General features: G+C 48.8%; 1 protein-coding gene across 1 annotated transcript in view; it reads right to left on the bottom strand.

The window, feature by feature from the left end:
* Window positions 1–6,595: 6,595 nt before the first annotated feature.
* Window positions 6,596–17,014, bottom strand: part of CACNA1F (calcium voltage-gated channel subunit alpha1 F) — a 167,712-nt gene continuing 157,293 nt past the window's right edge. Inside the window, exons 46-48 of the mRNA XM_040322711.1 lie at window positions 13,795–13,901; window positions 9,225–9,494; window positions 6,596–7,226 (exon numbers count right to left, since the gene is read on the bottom strand). Coding sequence (XP_040178645.1) covers window positions 6,939–7,226; window positions 9,225–9,494; window positions 13,795–13,901 — 665 coding nt within the window. The 3' untranslated portion in view covers window positions 6,596–6,938. The remainder of the gene's footprint in view (window positions 7,227–9,224; window positions 9,495–13,794; window positions 13,902–17,014) is intronic.

Below are 17,014 nucleotides of genomic sequence, written 5' to 3'. Positions count from 1 at the left end.
TGGTCTTTAAGAGTGGCATTCTGACCACCACTGTATGAGGAGCATTCTTTCTTCTGGCCGCCAATTAATTGGTTTTAGGAGATATTCCTAAAGAAAAAATGTTAAGGGTTCCTCTGGGGTAAAAGGGTTGGAAAATTCTGATCTAGAGCTTATTCTAAAAATTTTCCACAACCAATTTCAATATAAACATCACCCAAGAAGCAAAGAGCTAGAAAAGCAATTCCATCTGTATGTAGATATAAAGAAGAGACAGACAATACCAGGTTCATTTTAATTTTTTTTATTTATTTTTTTAATAAATGAAAATTCCTATTTACAGTTTTAAAAAAATTATAAAATAGATAAACATCAAAAATCAATAATTACCAAAACTGTCTGCATTATCATTGCAGGAATATTAACTCCTAAGTAAACCTGTTTTTTCACTGCATTGTAGGAAAGCTAAAGACTGCATAGAATTTTTTTTTGTATGTTTACAAGTAGATGTGTTTAGGTAATAATAGGAAACCGGAACTCCTACCTTGTATTCGACTGTAAAAGAATTAAAGAACTAGAAAAAAAAAATGATGCGGTTGGTTGATAAAATGTTCATTTTAGTGGAAGTCTTATAATGTGGGTGTTTAACCGGAGCGTTCTAGAGGCACAAACTTGTCTGATTCAGGACCTCAGGACTCAGCAGCACATATCTCCAGAACCTCTCGTTACTGTATATAAATGTCTAGACCAGTGGTTCTCAACCTTGGGGTCGGGACCCCTCCGGGGGTCAAATGATGATTTTCCAGGGGTCAATCCTGGGCTGTTCCTGAAGCCTGCACCTCTTTTGCAGCCACCCAGCAGGGCAGTCCCTGGAGCCCACAGCCGCCCACTCAGCCTCTTTGCAGCCACCCATTAAGTTCATGACATGGCTGGGGGGCAGAGACTAGCGGTCAGCTGACTGGTGAGGAATGTGAAGTGGGAGGGGCTGGGGGAGACCCTATCTCCTGATTTCGGCAGAGGTGTCACTGCTACAAGACACCACAAAGTCGGAGACACAGTGAGGAGGTGGGGTGGGGGGGGGGGGAAGAAATTAGGATAGAGAGATAAAATGGAAAGAAAGGAGAACAAAGAGTGGTTCATACAAAAATGAACCATAAGGGGTTTTAATACTTCACAAATGTAAGGGTTAGGGGCGCAAATTACTTGTTTTGCCTTGGGTGCTGACAGCCCACGCTACAAATTTTTTTACTGTTAGGGGTCCCCACAACTTGGAAAATGTTATCAATTGGTCACGGCATTTGGAGGGTTGAGAACCACTGGTCTAGACTGCTAGGGCACATAGGCCAGAGGTTAGGGTGGCAGAATGGCTAGAAACTTTCATAGTACAGCTGATAAACTAAGTTTTCATATATGGCCACAAGTTGGTCACACTTGACCATCACAACCACCATCTGGCTGAAGGTATGTGGATGTCCCTCCACATTACTGGTTCAGGTGTCTCCAGTAAAGGGGTTTGTTACTTCGACAACATACAAAGGAATTTTAGGCCACTGTGTGCCTGCAACCTTTTGGAAATAGTTTGGGGGGAGAGCCTTTTCTGTTACATCACCACTGTATACAAAGTCAACTCCATAAAAATATGGTGTGACCAATTCGGTGTGGAGGGACTCTAGTGTCCTGCACTGAACCCTGACCTCAACCCTACTGCACACCTTTGGGATCAGGTCTTCTCATCCAACATCAGGACCTGACCTCAACCCTACTGAACACCTTTGGGATCAGGTCTTCTCATCCAACATCAGGACCTGACCTCAACCCTACTGAACATCTTTGGGATTAGGTCTTGCTATTAGGGTAGAAGACGTGTCATTGTATACAAGCATCCAGCATTGTCTTCAGTACACCTCCTCAAGGACCACTACCGGTGGTTCCTTGATATTAGGGTAGAAGACTTGTCATTGTATACAGGCATCCAGTATTGCCTTCAATATATCTACTTGTGGACCATAACTGGTGGTCTGGTCCCTTGCTATCAGTATGCTGCGCTTGTGTATTTCCTTCTTGAGGCCGGGTTCACACTGGTGCGATGACAGCTGTCCTCCTTTGGATCCGACTTTGCCCTGCGACTTGAAGCCGACATACGTCCAACTTTCAATGAACGGGGATCCGACTTGGATCCCCGCCAATACCAGGCACTGTGTTTGGTATGTATCTTGAGGGGGAACTTCACGCCAAATTTAGAATAAAAAACCGGCATGGGTTCCCCCTCCAGGGGCACACCGGGCCCTTGGGTCTGGTATGGATTAAAAGGGAAAACCCTATGCCGAAAAAACAGTGTGGGGGTTCCCCCCAAAATCCATACCAGATCCAAGGGCCCGGTATGCCCCTGGAGGGGGAACCCATGCCGTTTTTTTATTTAAAATTTGGCGTGAAGTTCCCCCTCAAGATACATACCAAACACAGTGTCTGGTATTGGAGGGGATCCAAGTGGGAGCCCCTTCATTGAAAGTCGGACGTATATCGACTTCTTTCAAGTCACAGGGCAAAGTCGGATCCAAAGAAGGACAGCCGTCGTGTCGCACCAGTGTGAACCCAGCCTCATCCTACTTTGCTCTGCAACATCAGTCCTACATTGGTCTTACATCCATCCAACTTGAATGAACAGGATCCAACTTTGAGATAGCCTGACTTGTCCTTTGACCAATCAAAACAACCCCAGTGTGAGATAAATTCCTTTTACTGCTGCTGTAATCACAATGCCGGATGCCAAAAGTCGGATGGTAAGGACAAGGGGCCTGATTCTCAAAAGAGATACGCAGACTTAACTGCTGTTCAGCCTGCGTATCCCTGTGCCTAACTTTGGAAACGATTCTCAAAAGGCTTTTTCCAAAGTTAGGCAGAAGATCTGACATGTGTAAGACACTTACACGGTCAGATTTTAGGATGCAGTACCGCATCCGCCGCTGGGGGCATTTCTCACGTGGGTACCTACCGGAGCATGATGGGACGGTGATGCCTATATAAATGGGATGCAAGGCGCGCTTCCATCATTACAGCGACAACAGGCGACGAGTCAACATCGGAAGAGGGGAGAAGAAGACCCTGACGTCACAGAAGACCGCGCCGGCTCTCTGTTACTAATTGAGCTAACACACAAACATAGCAGGCAGCCAGCGCTGAAGAAGAAGGCACTGGACAGCTGGAGAAGAACCGGGGTTCGCCGAGTCAACAGCGGAAGAGGGGAGAAGATGGAAGAAGCCCCCCGGAGAGCGGAAGAAGAAACCCCCCCCGGAGAGTGGAAGAAGACCCCCGGAGAGCGGAGAAGACCCCCGGAGAGTGGAAGAAGAAGCCCCCCCTGGTAATTGAGCTAATAACGAAGACAGGGGGGGCGTCCGGAGCAGAATAATAAATTATTTTAAAAAGCCTTGTGTTGTGTGTTTACTAACTTTTACTTTTTGCCTCCAGGTGAATGAATAGGGGTACGATGTACCCCATATCCATTCACTTAGGGTGGGGGGCCGGTATCTGGGGGCCCCCTTATTAAAGGGGACTCCCAGATTCCGATAAGCCCCCGCCCGCAGACCCCGACAACCAATGGCAAGGGTTGTCGGGAAGAGGTCCTGTCCTCATCAACATGGGGACAGGGTGCTCTGGGGTGGGGGGGCCCGCAGTGCGCCCCCCTGCCCCAGAGCACCCAACCCCCCCATGTTGAGGGCATGCGGCCTGGCACGGCTCAGGAGGGGGGGGGGGCGCTCGCTCGTCCCCACTCCCTTCCTGGCTGGCCGGGTAGCGTGCTTTGGATACGGGTCTGGTATGGATTGTAGGGGGACCCCCTACGTCAATTTTTCGGCGTGGGGGGGTCTCCTTACAACCCATACCAGACCTAAGGGCCTGGTATGCTCCTGGGGGGGGGGGGGAACCCATGCCGGTTTTTTCTTTGAAAATTGGCATGGAGTTCTCCCTCTCAGGAATGCATGCTGAGCGACGCTGCCATTTTTTTTTATAATTATTTGTTTTCCCGGCGCGTCTTTTTTTTTTCACCCGTCGCAACTTTAGTGTCCCGTCGAAATTCTCAAAGCCGCCCGGCGTTAATTACGTTCGCGCGCTGCACGTCGGGAAAATGACGTCACGCGCATGCGCAGTACGGCCGGCGCGGGAGCGCGCCTCATTTAAATTTTACACGCCCCCAGGAGAGGAGGACCGCCTTACGACGGCGGCACTTAAGTTACACGGCGTGTAATTTCTACGTAAGTGCTTTGACGATCAGGCACTTAGGTAGAAATTTTAAGTCAGTGTAACTTAACTGCTGAAATTTAAGTTACGCAGCTTTTTTGAGAATTTGGCCCAAGAAGGATCCTACTTTGATCCGACTTCAATGATATTCAATGGGCTGAAGTAGGACCAAAGTAGAACAGGGAGCATTTTCAAAGTCGGACCGACTTGTGTCGGACCAGTTAAGACGTCTCTCATAGGGAAACATTGATTTATACACGTCATGCGACTTGAGCTCCCAATGTCGGAGCGTTTGTCAGACCAGTGCGAACCCGGCTTCAGTTACCATTCTGGTCTTTCCACTTCTCTGAGCAGATTGTTCATTGATGACCTGCAGGTGTTTCCTCTAACCACGTGTTTCTTCTCGATCACCATATGTTGCCTTCATACCTTGCAGCAATAGAAACCTGACAGAAGTTCTAACCCTTCTTTACTCTATTCAAAACCAAAAAAACATACTGTTTTGCCTATGCAGATGCAGTATGGAGCTTGAAAATGACAAAAGCTACAACCTCGTGGCCAGTAAACGAAATACAAATGCAAATGAGGGACATTAAACTCTTCAGCCCCGGACCATTTTGGTGGTTAAAGACCGGGCCACTTTTTGCGATTCGGCACTGCGTCGCTTTAACTGACAATTGCGCGGTCGTGCGACGTGGCTCCCAAACAAAATTGGCGTCCTTTTATTCCCACAAATAGAGCTTTCTTTTGGTGGTATTTGATCACCTCTGCAGATTTTATTTTTTGCGCTATAAACAAAAATAGAGCGACAATTTTGAAAAAAATTCAATATTTTTAACTTTTTGCTGTAATAAATATCCCCCCAAAAATATATAATTTTTTTTTCCTCAGTTTAGTCCTATACGTATTCTTCTACATATTTTCGGTAAAAAAAAATCCCAATAAGCATTTATTAATTGGGTTGCGCAAAAGTTATAGGGGATAGTTCTATGGCATTTTTATTAATAATTTTTTTCTTTTACTAGTTATGGTGGCGATCAGCGATTTTTATCGTGACTGCGACATTATGGCGGACACTTTTGGGACCATTGTGATTTTTACAGCGATCAGTGCTATAAAAATGCACTGATTACTGTAAAAAATGACACTGGCAGTGAAGGGGGTTAACCACTAGGTGGCGCTGCAGGGGTTAAGTGTTCCCTAAGAAGTGATTCTAACTTTTTGGGGGCGTGGCTACACGTGACACGTCACTGATGACCGATCACGGGGGAACGGTCATCAGTGACAGTGCCACTAGGCAGAAAAGGGGAATGCCTTGTTTACAGAGGCATTCCCCCCCGTTTCTGCTCTTGCCGACTGCAATCGCGGGGACTCCCGGGAACATCAAGTTCCCGGGACCCGCGGCCGCACTTCGAGAGCGCGTGCAACAATTCCAGCACTAGACCTCCTCTGTAACTCTAAACTGGTAACCTGTAAAAATTTTCAAAGCGTCGCCTAAGGAGGTTTTTAAGTGCCGAAGTTTGGCGCCATTCCATGAGTGTGCGCAATATTAAAGCGTGACAAGTTAGGTATCTTTTTACTTGGCGTAACATCATCTTTCACATTATACAAAATAAATTGGGCTAACTTTACTGTTTTGTTATTTTTTAATTCATGAAACCATTTTTTTCCCCCCAAAAAAAAGGCGTTTGAAAAATTATTGCGCAAATACCGTGCGAGATAAAAAGTTGTAATGACCGTCATTTTATTCCCTAGGGTGTCTGCTAAAAAATATATATTTATAATGTTTGGGGGGTTCTGAGTAATTTTCTAGCAAAAAAGAATGATGATTTGTACATGTAGGAGAGAAGTGCCAGAATAGGCGCGGTATAGAGGTGGTATAAAAGCCCGGTATTGAGGTGGTTGAAGGGACATGGAGTTGGCTCCATTGGCGTTTCCCAAATTTTTTCTACAAGCCTCACCCACCCACAGAGGCAGGTCCAGGCTTTATGAGGCCTTGGGCAAAACTTGACATGGGGGCCCCACTCACGCCCATAATGGGAAAAATAATTCAAAGACAAGAGCCTCTTCCCCACAACCCTGGCCGGTGGTTGTTGGGGGTCTGCGGGCAGGGGGGCTTATCGGAATCTGGAAGCCCCCTTTAACAAGGCGGCCCCCAGATCCTGCTCTTTAATAACTAAGGGGTGGGGGCCACCCGGTGATGTCACCTGGTGAACCAGCCCCCTTGTGATGTCATTGACTGAGGGCATCCTCGGTCACTGACGTCACAAGGGGTGGTGTCACGGATATTTACTGGTTGTTAGGGACGCGGGCTCCTGAGTCAGGGCTCTTAACGCCGACTGAGCAGAGCAGCGTTAAGGTCCCCTGTCCCTCAAAACTGGGGTAATGCATTGGGTAAGTTAGGCGACCGTGAGGCCCCTGTGAGTGCGAGGCCTTAGGTGACCACCTAATTAAAGAGCCGCATCTACCCACCAACAATGCATGTTTTGCTGGTAAGCTTACAAAGGATATTTATTTCTTCGCAATCTTATGTGTAGATCCACAAAACCTGCACTGTTGGTGGGACATGACGACAGATTTAGGAGTTCTAGATGAAGTAGCAAGGCAAGCTAGTGTCTCTTTGGCTCCATTGTATGGCTGGAGCTTTGCTAGTTGTCCATATTCGTCTAGCTGCTAAATAACATTAGTGTTGCTTTGGCTGGGCTCCCCTCTCGGAAAGGAATAGAGTCTCAGAAGGAGGACACACAAGCCATCTCGTCTCGCAGCTCTTCCTCGTCTCTACAGTGCACAGATTCTTCATCGCTGTAAAAAAGCCCTTGTCCCATCGCGTCCTCTCCACCAGGTAGTCCAGTGGTGCTCCCGGCCCAGCTGCCTTTACGGCTCTGGCTTAGGAGGTCGCTGGCCGCGCTCTCCATTTCGTCGATCGTCATATGACAGGCGTCCGCAATCTCCCTTTTAGCAAACGCAACAAACTTGGGGTCTCGTGCATAGAGCCCCAGCCCTTCGGAGATCAAGACCTATGAAAAAGACAAATTCATCATTGGCAATGAAAACACCACTTTCAGATAAATCTGGTAGAGAAAGTTTGGTGATAGCAAGGTGGATTCAAACTAACCAAACAGGGCCGATCCTAGGGTCACAGACCAATCGGCCACAGCTCAAGGAACCCCTAGCAACCTCTGGAGGAACCCTAGTTGAGAAATGGCTGGTGTAGGTCTGGGAAGTAATGAGGAGGCGCTTGGTAAAGTGGTTCGTAAAGCCTTACAGACCACTTAGACCTACCGGTAAGTAAACCAAAAACCCCTTCACTAATCCAAGGCCAAGCATGGTAGGACCTCCTAAAACAAAAAAAACGTGTGTCCTACAGTGGGGATGGAAAGTTTGGGCACCCCAGGTAAAAATTTGTATTAATGTACATAACAAAGCCAAGGAAAGATGCAAAAATCTCCAAAAGGCATCAAATTACAGATTAGACATTCTTATAATATGTCAAAAAAAAGTTAGATTTTATTTCCATCATTTACACTTTCAAAATTACAGAAAACAAAAAAATTACCTCTCTGTCTTCACAGGACTCCTCAGATTTCTCTCTCTATCTACCCCCCCCAGGGGCAGAGCCCCCAGCACAGAGGTCTCCCCCAGAAGGCTGGACCTTGGAACTCTGCTGCCAGTTCTCAGAAAATTTATGAGCTCTCCCTCCACCTTCTGGGCACACCTCCCCAGGGGATTGGCCAGAGTTCCATTAATATTCAGGATGCCTGTCCTGTCCCAGCACAAATTCCCCCTCCTAGTACACCCCCCCCCCAAATAAAAATTACCCTCCTAGCACAAATACAAATACCTCCCAAACATCCCTACTAACACAACTCCCCCCCTCCCAGCACAAATTCCCCCTCCTAGCACAAGTACAAATACCTCCTTAACACAACCCCCCCTCCCCATCCCTACTAGCACAACCCCCCCCCCAAAAAAAATTCCCCTCCTAGCACAAATACCTCCAAAACATCCCTACTAACACCCCACCCCCCCCCAAAAAAAAATCCCCTCCTAGCACAGATACCTCCCAATCATCCCTACTAACACAACTCCCCCCTCCCAGCATACATTTCCCCTCCAGGTACACATCCCCCTCGCAGCACAAATACAAATACCTCCCAAACACAACCCCTCCCCCCAAATAAAATTCCCCTCCTAGCACACATACCGCCCAATCATCCCTACTATTACCACCCCCCCCCCCCCAAAAAAAAAAATCCCTTCCTAGCACACATACCGCCCAATCATAATCATCCCTACTAGCACATATCCCCCCCCCCCAAGCACAAGTCCTCTTCCCCCATCCTCCCCTAATACACAAATCCCCCTAAATCACCACTCCTAGCACCCCCCGCCCCCAAATTTTCCCATATAGAACAATTCATACCCCCCCCCCCTGCCGCCCCCCAAATTCCCCCTCTCAACACAAACATCCCCCCTCCACCTCACATGATACCACAGTGCCCCGGCCCTGAACTAGTAGGTCCTTTTAAAGACAAAAAAGTATCTGCATGTCACAATATTGTTATTACTGTACTATCCATACGATGGCGCTCATTCAGGCCTCCAAGCCAAGTTGAGGGTTCTGCTGGTTTTGGAACCTGCATGGCCTACAAGTCCAAAGGGTGGGAAGACATTAAAACTCAAATTCTTATTTTACGGGGGGGGGGGGGGAGTAACGTCTGCTTTGGAAAGCCGCTAACTTCTAACAAATCAGGAGGCGATGAGCCCCGCCCTACTCACCGCCTCTACCAGGCTGTCCGCACTGCCCCTCTTCTCCGAATGAGCCCCGCCCTACTCACCGCCTCTACCAGGCTGTCCGCACTGCCCCTCTTCTCCGAGTGAGCCCCGCCCTACTCACCGCCTCTACCAGGCTGTCCCCACTGCCCCTCTTCTCCGGATGAGCCCCGCCCTACTCACCGCCTCTACCAGGCTGTCCGCACTGCCCCTCTTCTCCGGATGAGCCCCGCCCTACTCACCGCCTCTACCAGGCTGTCCGCACTGCCCCTCTTCTCCGTCAGCCTCTGCCCGGGTACACACAGCTGGGTATAGGTGCAATAAGGAGTCTTGCCCTCCTCCTCCTCCCTATACCAGTGAGCGCAAGGGATGGTGGGCATGTTGCTGTCTTCTTCCACCAGGATAAGCGGGGCGTAGAGGAGGCGGCCACGTTTTGGAGGGTTGGCCCAGGAATTGGAACCGCCGTTGGATTCGTAACTTGACCTTTGCCAGGAATCTGAACTTCCATAAACCTGGGGGGGGCAGAAAATAAGGATTACACGAATAGGCACAGAATTGTATAAAATAACGGTGCAGCTACGCATCAAAATATGCAGATAAACATGCGTCGTAGCAATGCGCGGTGGGGGGCGTGGTCACGTGACCAGGAGCCTGTCACGCTGGTTCCCGGTCACTGTGCTGGAACCTCAGCCATCCATGGATGCATACACTATACTGTCAACAGTATTGGGACACCGGCCTTTACACGCACATGAATTTTAATGGCATCCCAGTCTTATTCCGTAGGGTTCAATATTGCTTTCCCCCCTGATGAACACTCTTTATGAGTTGAAATGCGTTGGAGTCCAACCATTGACAAGTTGATATTGAAGATATCTTCACGTGGTGGAGTCTATATACACTATATTGGAAAAAGTATTGGGACGCCTGCCTTTACATGCACATGAACCTTAATGGCCTCCCAGTCTTAGTCCGTAGGGTTCAATATTGAGTTGGCTCCGCCCTTTGCAGCTATAACAGCTTCAACTCTTCTGGGAAGGCCGTCCACAAGGTTTAGGAGGGTGTCTATGGGAATGTTTGACCGTTCTTCCAGAAGAGCATTTGTGAGGTCAGGGAATTGATGTTGTTAGGGCTCACAGTCTCCACTCTAATTCATCCCAAAGGTTTTCTATCGGGTTGAGGTCAGGACTCTGTGCAGGTCAGTCAAGTTCCTCCACCCCAAACTCGCACATCCAGGTCTTTATGGACCTTGCTTTGTGCTCTGGTGTGCAGTCATGTTGGAACAGGAAGGGACCGTCCCCAAACTGTTCCTACAAAGTTGGGAGCTTGAAATTGTCCAAAATGTCTTGGTATGGTGACGTCTTAAGAGTTCCCTTCACTGGAACTAAGGGGGCCAAGCCCAACCCCTGAAAAACAACCCCCACACCATAATCCCCCCTCCACCAAATGGTTTGGACCAGTGCACAAAGCAAGGTCCATATAAACATGGATGAGCGAGTTTAGGGTGGAGGAACTTGACTGGCCTGCACAGAGTCCTGACCTCAACCCGATAGAACACCTTTGGGATGAATTAGAGCGGAGACTGCGAGCCAGGCCTTCCCGTGCCTGACCTTACAAATACGCTTCTGGAAGAATAGTCAAACATTCCCATAGACACACTCCTAAACATTGTCCTCAGTCCCCCATTACTGTCCTTAGGCCCCATTACTGTCCTCAGTCCCCCCAATCAATGTCCTCAGTGACCCAATTACTGTCCTCAGGCCCCCATTACTGTCCTCAGGCCCCCATTACTGTCCTCAGGCCCCCATTACTGTCCTCAGGCCCCCATTACTGTCCTCAGTCCCCCCAATCAATGTCCTTGTGACCCAATTACTGTCCTCAGGCCCCCAATACTGTCCTCAGTCTCCCAAATCAATGTCTTCAGTGACCCAATTACTGCCCTCAGGCCCCCATTACTGTCCTCAGGCCCCCAAATCAATGTCCTCAGTGACCCAATTACTGTCCTCAGACCCCCATTACTGTCCTCAGACCCCATTACTGTCCTCAGTCCCCCCAATCAATGTCCTCAGTGACCCAATTACTGTCCTCAGGCCCCCATTACTGTCCTCAGGCCCCCAAATCAATGTCCTCGGTGACCCAATTAATGTCCTCAGGCCCCCATTACTTTCCTCAGTTCCCCCAATCAATGTCCTTGTGACCCAATTACTGTCCTCAGTCCCCCATTACTGTCCTCAGACCCCATTACTGTCCTTAGGCCCCATTACTGTCCTCAGTCCCCCCAATCAATGTCCTCATTGACCCAATTACTGTCCTCAGGCCCCCATTACTGTCCTCAATCCCCCCAACAATTTCCTCAGTGACCCAATAACTGTCCTTAGGCCCCCATTACTGTCAGTCCACCAAAATAATGTCCTTAGTCCCTTATTACTGTCCTCAGTCCCCCCAATAATGTCCTCAGTGACCCAAGTGTGACACTCGGAGTTCCCCCAATCAATGTCCTTGTGACCCCATTACTGTCCTCAGTCCCCCCAATCAATGTCCTCGGTGACCCAATTACTGTCCTCAGGCCCCATTACTGTCCTCAGTCCCCCCAATCAATGTCCTCGGTGACCCAATTACTGTCCTCAGGCCCCCATTACTGTCCTCAGGCCCCCATTACTGTCCTTAGGCCCCCATTACTGTCCTCAGGCCCCCATTACTGTCCTCAGGCCCCCATTACTTTCCTCAGACCCCATTACTGTCCTCAGACCCCATTACTGTCCTCAGTCCCCCCAATCAATGTCCTCGGTGACCCAATTACTGTCCTCAGGCCCCCATTACTGTCCTCAGTCCCCCCAATCAATGTCCTCAGTGACCCAATTACTGTCCTCAGGCCCCATTACTGTCCTCAGTCCCCCCAATCAATGTCCTCGGTGACCCAATTACTGTCCTCAGGCCCCCATTACTTTCCTCAGTCCCCCCAATCAATGTCCTCGGTGACCCAATTACTGTCCTCAGGCCCCCATTACTGTCCTCAGACCCCATTACTGTCCTCAGACCCCATTACTGTCCTCAGACCCCATTACTGTCCTTAGGCCCCATTACTGTCCTCAATCCCCCCAACAATTTCCTCAGTGACCCAATAACTGTCCTTAGGCCCCCATTACTGTCAGTCCACCAAAATAATGTCCTTAGTCCCTTATTACTGTCCTCAGTCCCCCCAATAATGTCCTCAGTGACCCAAGTGTGACACTCGGAGTGTGGCCATTTTTATCCGGATCAGTTGACTACGAGTTCAGTTTTTGAATGCTGAACCTCTGTCATGCCTTGTTATGGACGGTCACTGGTTATATTCCCATCAGGGCCGTCTTAATAGCATCATGGGCCCCTGGGCAAAGTAATTCTCTGGGGCCCCTACAATAGAGACAGTGCAGGTAAACAGAAATCAAGTAGGTAGGAGGTAGGGGATATCTGGGGTGTAGATGGATCAGAGTGCTGGGGGATATCTGGGATGTAGAGGGGCAGCCCCGGGGCTGCCCCAATTTTGGGGCAGCCTGGGCTCAAGGACCAGCTGCTTTGGGGAAAGGGCAGGGGCCCCCCATGCAGCTGAGGCCCCTGGGCAGTGCCCAGGTGTGTCCTCTCATTAAGACAGCCCTGATTCCCATTGGGATCCTTCCCGGGAAAAGCCTGGAGTAGTGATGAGCAAAGGTTCAGCCCACTGTCATGGGAAGGCGTCACATGATAGCCAGCCACCAATCCAATCATTAGGTAACATCATTGACCCAATATGGCCCCCACGGTAATTTCTGGTCATTGACGTTGACCGCGTGGCCATATTTGGATAATGACGTCAGCCACATGCAGCTGCGGGGCCTTCTATCATGGGACAGCTTCCCGTGGCTGTGGGCGGAACCTTAGCTCATCACCAGCCTGGAGTATAAGAAGGTGCTGCAGCAACATGGAGAAGAAATTATGTCGCCAGCACACAAAGGATGTGCAGGCCAGTGGAGGCTCGTCCATTAGGGTCTAGCCCCTTATCCACATGGCGCATGGATTTTTTTTTTAAGCACATGACTAGAGCCTGAGGTTTTAATTGGCTTCAAAAAAGGGTGGGCACGGGGCACGGAGAACTGCACCCTGAGCCCACCCAGTTGTGTGACAATAGCAAATGAATATTCGCTATCATCGTCTTGATTCTCCTCCCGAACCAAGGAAGCAGGTCCTTAGACCTGATTGGCCGGGAGTCTTAGGAACGCCGCCACCGCCAGCGTTTTTGCGACCCACGGCTGGGTTCTTAAAGGGGATGTATATGTACGCCCTTGTGCTCAGCCGTGCCAGTCTGTCGACGTATATTGTCGTGCGGCGGTCCTCAAGTGGTTAATGTAAGGAGGCCCCTGTTCGCCACTGCCTGGAGGAGGTGGTAAACGCTGCCTTCCTGTCCTTCACCCGCAGGGGGGAGGTGTATCATCGCCTCCCGACCATGTCCGTGGGGGGGGATGGGTGGCATTGGTTTCCCGCCCCCTCACCCCAAAAAAAAATATTGTTCAGCTGCCACTTGTGAAGACTATTTTTTTTTCAGTCAGAGCTATAGCTGTCCAACCAGCAGAGAGAATGAGAGGTGGGAGGGGGGAGAGGTTATTGCTCTGACTGTGTGTGTGTGTAAGATTCAGCTTGGGCTATTGAGCTCTGTAAGCAAGAGCCCATAATAAATGCTAGAAGAGGCAATGGATGAGCGCGGGGAGTGGGTTGCAAGTGCTGATAATTGATGAGGGTGGGGTACACAGGGATGAGTTTTCAGGGATGGAACATGCAGGGGCAACAAATGATAGTTACTCTGGTTCGGCCGGGGGGTGCATTTTGATGGTAGGTTCCCGGAATGGGGATATCATCACAGCTTCCTTGTCTCTTCAGGCACTGAATGCTGAAAGCAGATTTATTTCCTGCAGAGAGAAGAGTACAGGTAAAGTTTGATCTGCTTATATTTTGCCTTCCTCCCGCCCCCCCAATCAACACTATATTGACATTTTTAAATACATTTATGGCAGGGGGGGGACGTACATAGGTTCCTGAAAACACCACAGCCCCCTCCCTCAGTACTCCCAGGGATGGACTGGCCATTGGGACTACAGGGAGTTTCCCGGTGGGCCGATGGCTCAGTGGGCCGGCTTCAGTGACAGCGGACTGCCGCCCCCCTCCGCTCCTCTGTCTCTCCCTTCCCACAGCGCTCACCTGGGGGGAACAGAGAATCAGGGGGAGGACCAGAGGAGCAGGGGGGGCGACAGAGGAGCATGGGAGGAGGGGACAGACAGCTGACTCAACAGCTATGGCCTGGGAGTCTCTCACTTCTGCCTAATCTTGGCCCATAAAGGGGGGGCACTGAACTGATTCTTTGCCCCGGGTGAAATAATGTCTAGCTTCCCCACTGGTACTGCCTATAAGAGTACCAGTACCAGCCGTTCTACTCTAATAAAGTAGAATGGCTAGTGGCTAGTGAAGGGGGAGAGGGGGCTTGGGTGGCCGGCAGGGGCGGGTGCGGGAGTTGTCCGGCCGCCATGGGAGAGACCTGACAAAGTGGGCCAGTCTGGATGAAGTCCAGGGCCAAATTTCTGTCGCAGTCCAGCCATCAGTACTCCTCTCAAGAGCCCTCGGTCCTGATGCAAGCCATGGGTCGGCTGTTAAGGGAAGTTAATGAGGCCCTGTCATAAATGAGCATGTCGTAAATAGTCTGGGTAAGGCCCCTTTCACACCGGGGCGGGAGGTGCGGTGGCGTTATAGCGCCGCTTCTTTTAGTGGCCTTATACCGTCGGAATTGCGGCGGTATTCGGCTGCTAGCTGTGCAGTTTTAACCCCTGCTAGCGGCCGAAAAAGGGTTAATACCGCCGCAGAGGCGCATTGCCGGCGGTATTACCGCAGTGTCCCATTGTTTTCAACGGGAAGGAGCGGCGGAGGAGCGGTAAACACACCGCTCCTCTCACCGCTCCAAAGATGCTGCTGGCAGGACTTTTGGAGCGGTTCCGCCAGCGCATCGCCTCAGTGTGAAAGCACTCAGGCTTTCACACTGAGACTGCAGGGCAGGAGTTTTTCAGGTGGTATTTAGGTTGGTATTTTTAGCGCTAAACCGCCTGAAAAACTCCTCAGTGTGAAAGGGGCCTAAAGCACAGAAAGACACATCCGTGAAGCTAAGGTTGTGTTTTAGGTTTCATACAAGCTCCATAATTTCTACTACAATGGCGTTACCTCTCTAAAAAGTGGCTACACTTGGGTGCAAGAAGATACCGAACAGTTAAGACCCCAAACATGCCTATATTGCAAGGTCCAGAAGCCTAATGCAATACATCAAAATGCCTCAGAGAAATAGATATACATCATATTTATTATCTAACAAATCATAATTTCATTCTGCAAAACAATACGCTGGTTGTCAAATGTTGAAATACTGTAAGATGGAAAAACAGATGCATTTAGAATAGTTGGCATTCACTCAGGCGTAAAACACATTTTTTTTAAACCTTGTAAGGCAACGGCATGATGGGCTAGTATGCATGATACACATTATCCACTAGCCGACCAGCCGCCGCAGTTTTACGGCGGCAGTTCGGCTCGGCTGCGCGGAATCACGTAATATAACGCGATTTCGCATTTCAGCCACTAGTGGCGTGCGCGCGCCCCCTGGTGCCGACGTGCGTGCCTGGCTGGCGCGATCACCGCCGGGCACCCGCGGTCGCTCGTTACAGAGCGAGGACTGGGAGCTGTGTGTGTAAACACACAGCTCCTGGTCCTGTCAGGGGGAGAAATGACTGATCGCATGTTCATACAATGTATGAACAGCGATCAGTCACTTCCCCTAGTCAGTCCACCCCCCTTTAGTTAGAACACACCCAGGGAACATACTTAACCCCTTCCTCGCCCCCTAGTGTTAACCCCTTCCCTGCCAGTGACATGTTTACAGCAATCAATGCATTTTTATAGCACTGATCGCTGTAAAAATGGCAATGGTCCCAAAAATGTGTCAAAAGTGTCCGCCATAATGTCGCAGTACCGATAAAAACCGCAAATCGCCGCCATTACTAGTAAAAAAAAAATATTAATAAAAATGCTATAAAACTACCCCCTATTTTGCAGACGCTATAACTTTTGCGCAAACCAATCAATAAACGCTTATTGCGATTTTTTAAAGAAATATGTAGAAGAATACGTATCGGCCTAAACTGAGGAAAAAAACGTTTTTTTTTAATATATTTTTGGGGGATATTTATTATAGCAAAAAGTAAAAAATATATTTTTTTTCAAAATTGTCGCTCTATTTTTGTTTATAGCGCAAAAAATAAAAAACCCAGAGGTGATCAAATACCACCAAAAGAAAGCTCTATTTGTGGGGGAAAAAAGGACACCAATTTTGTTTGGGAGCCACGTTGCACGACCGCGCAATTGTCAGTTAACCACTTAAGGAGCGGACCAATATGCTGCTAAATGACCCAAGGGGTTTTTACAATTCGGCACTGCGTCGCTTTAACAGACAATTGCGCGGTCGTGCGACGTGGCTCCCAAACAAAATTGGCGTCCTTTTTTTCCCACAAATAGGGCTTTCTTTTGGTGGTATTTGATCACCTCTGCAGTTTTTAGTTTTTGCGCTATAAACAAAAATAGAGCGACAATTTTGAAAAAAATGCAATATTTTTTACTTTTTGCTATAATAAATATCCCCCAAAAACATATATAAAAAAAAATGTTTTCCTCAGTTTAGGCCGATACGTATTTTTCTACCTATTTTTGGTAAAAAAAAATCGCAATAAGCGTTTATCGATTGGTTTGCGCAAAATGTATAGTGTTTACAAAATAGGGGATAGTTTTCTTTATTTTATTCTTTTTACTACTAATGGCGGCGATCAGCGATTTTTTTCGTGACTGCGACATTATGGCGGACACTTCGGATAATTTTGACACATTTTTGGGACCATTGTCATTTTCACAGCAAAAAATGCATTTAAATTGCATTGTTTATTGTGAAAATGACAGTTGCGGTTTGGGAGTTAACCACAGGGGGTGCTGAAGG

The sequence above is a fragment of the Rana temporaria genome, chromosome 9 (genome assembly GCF_905171775.1).
Source record: "Rana temporaria chromosome 9, aRanTem1.1, whole genome shotgun sequence".
In the NCBI taxonomy this organism is placed as follows: Eukaryota; Metazoa; Chordata; class Amphibia; order Anura; family Ranidae; genus Rana; species Rana temporaria.
This window is presented reverse-complemented; position numbering and strand designations above follow the sequence as displayed.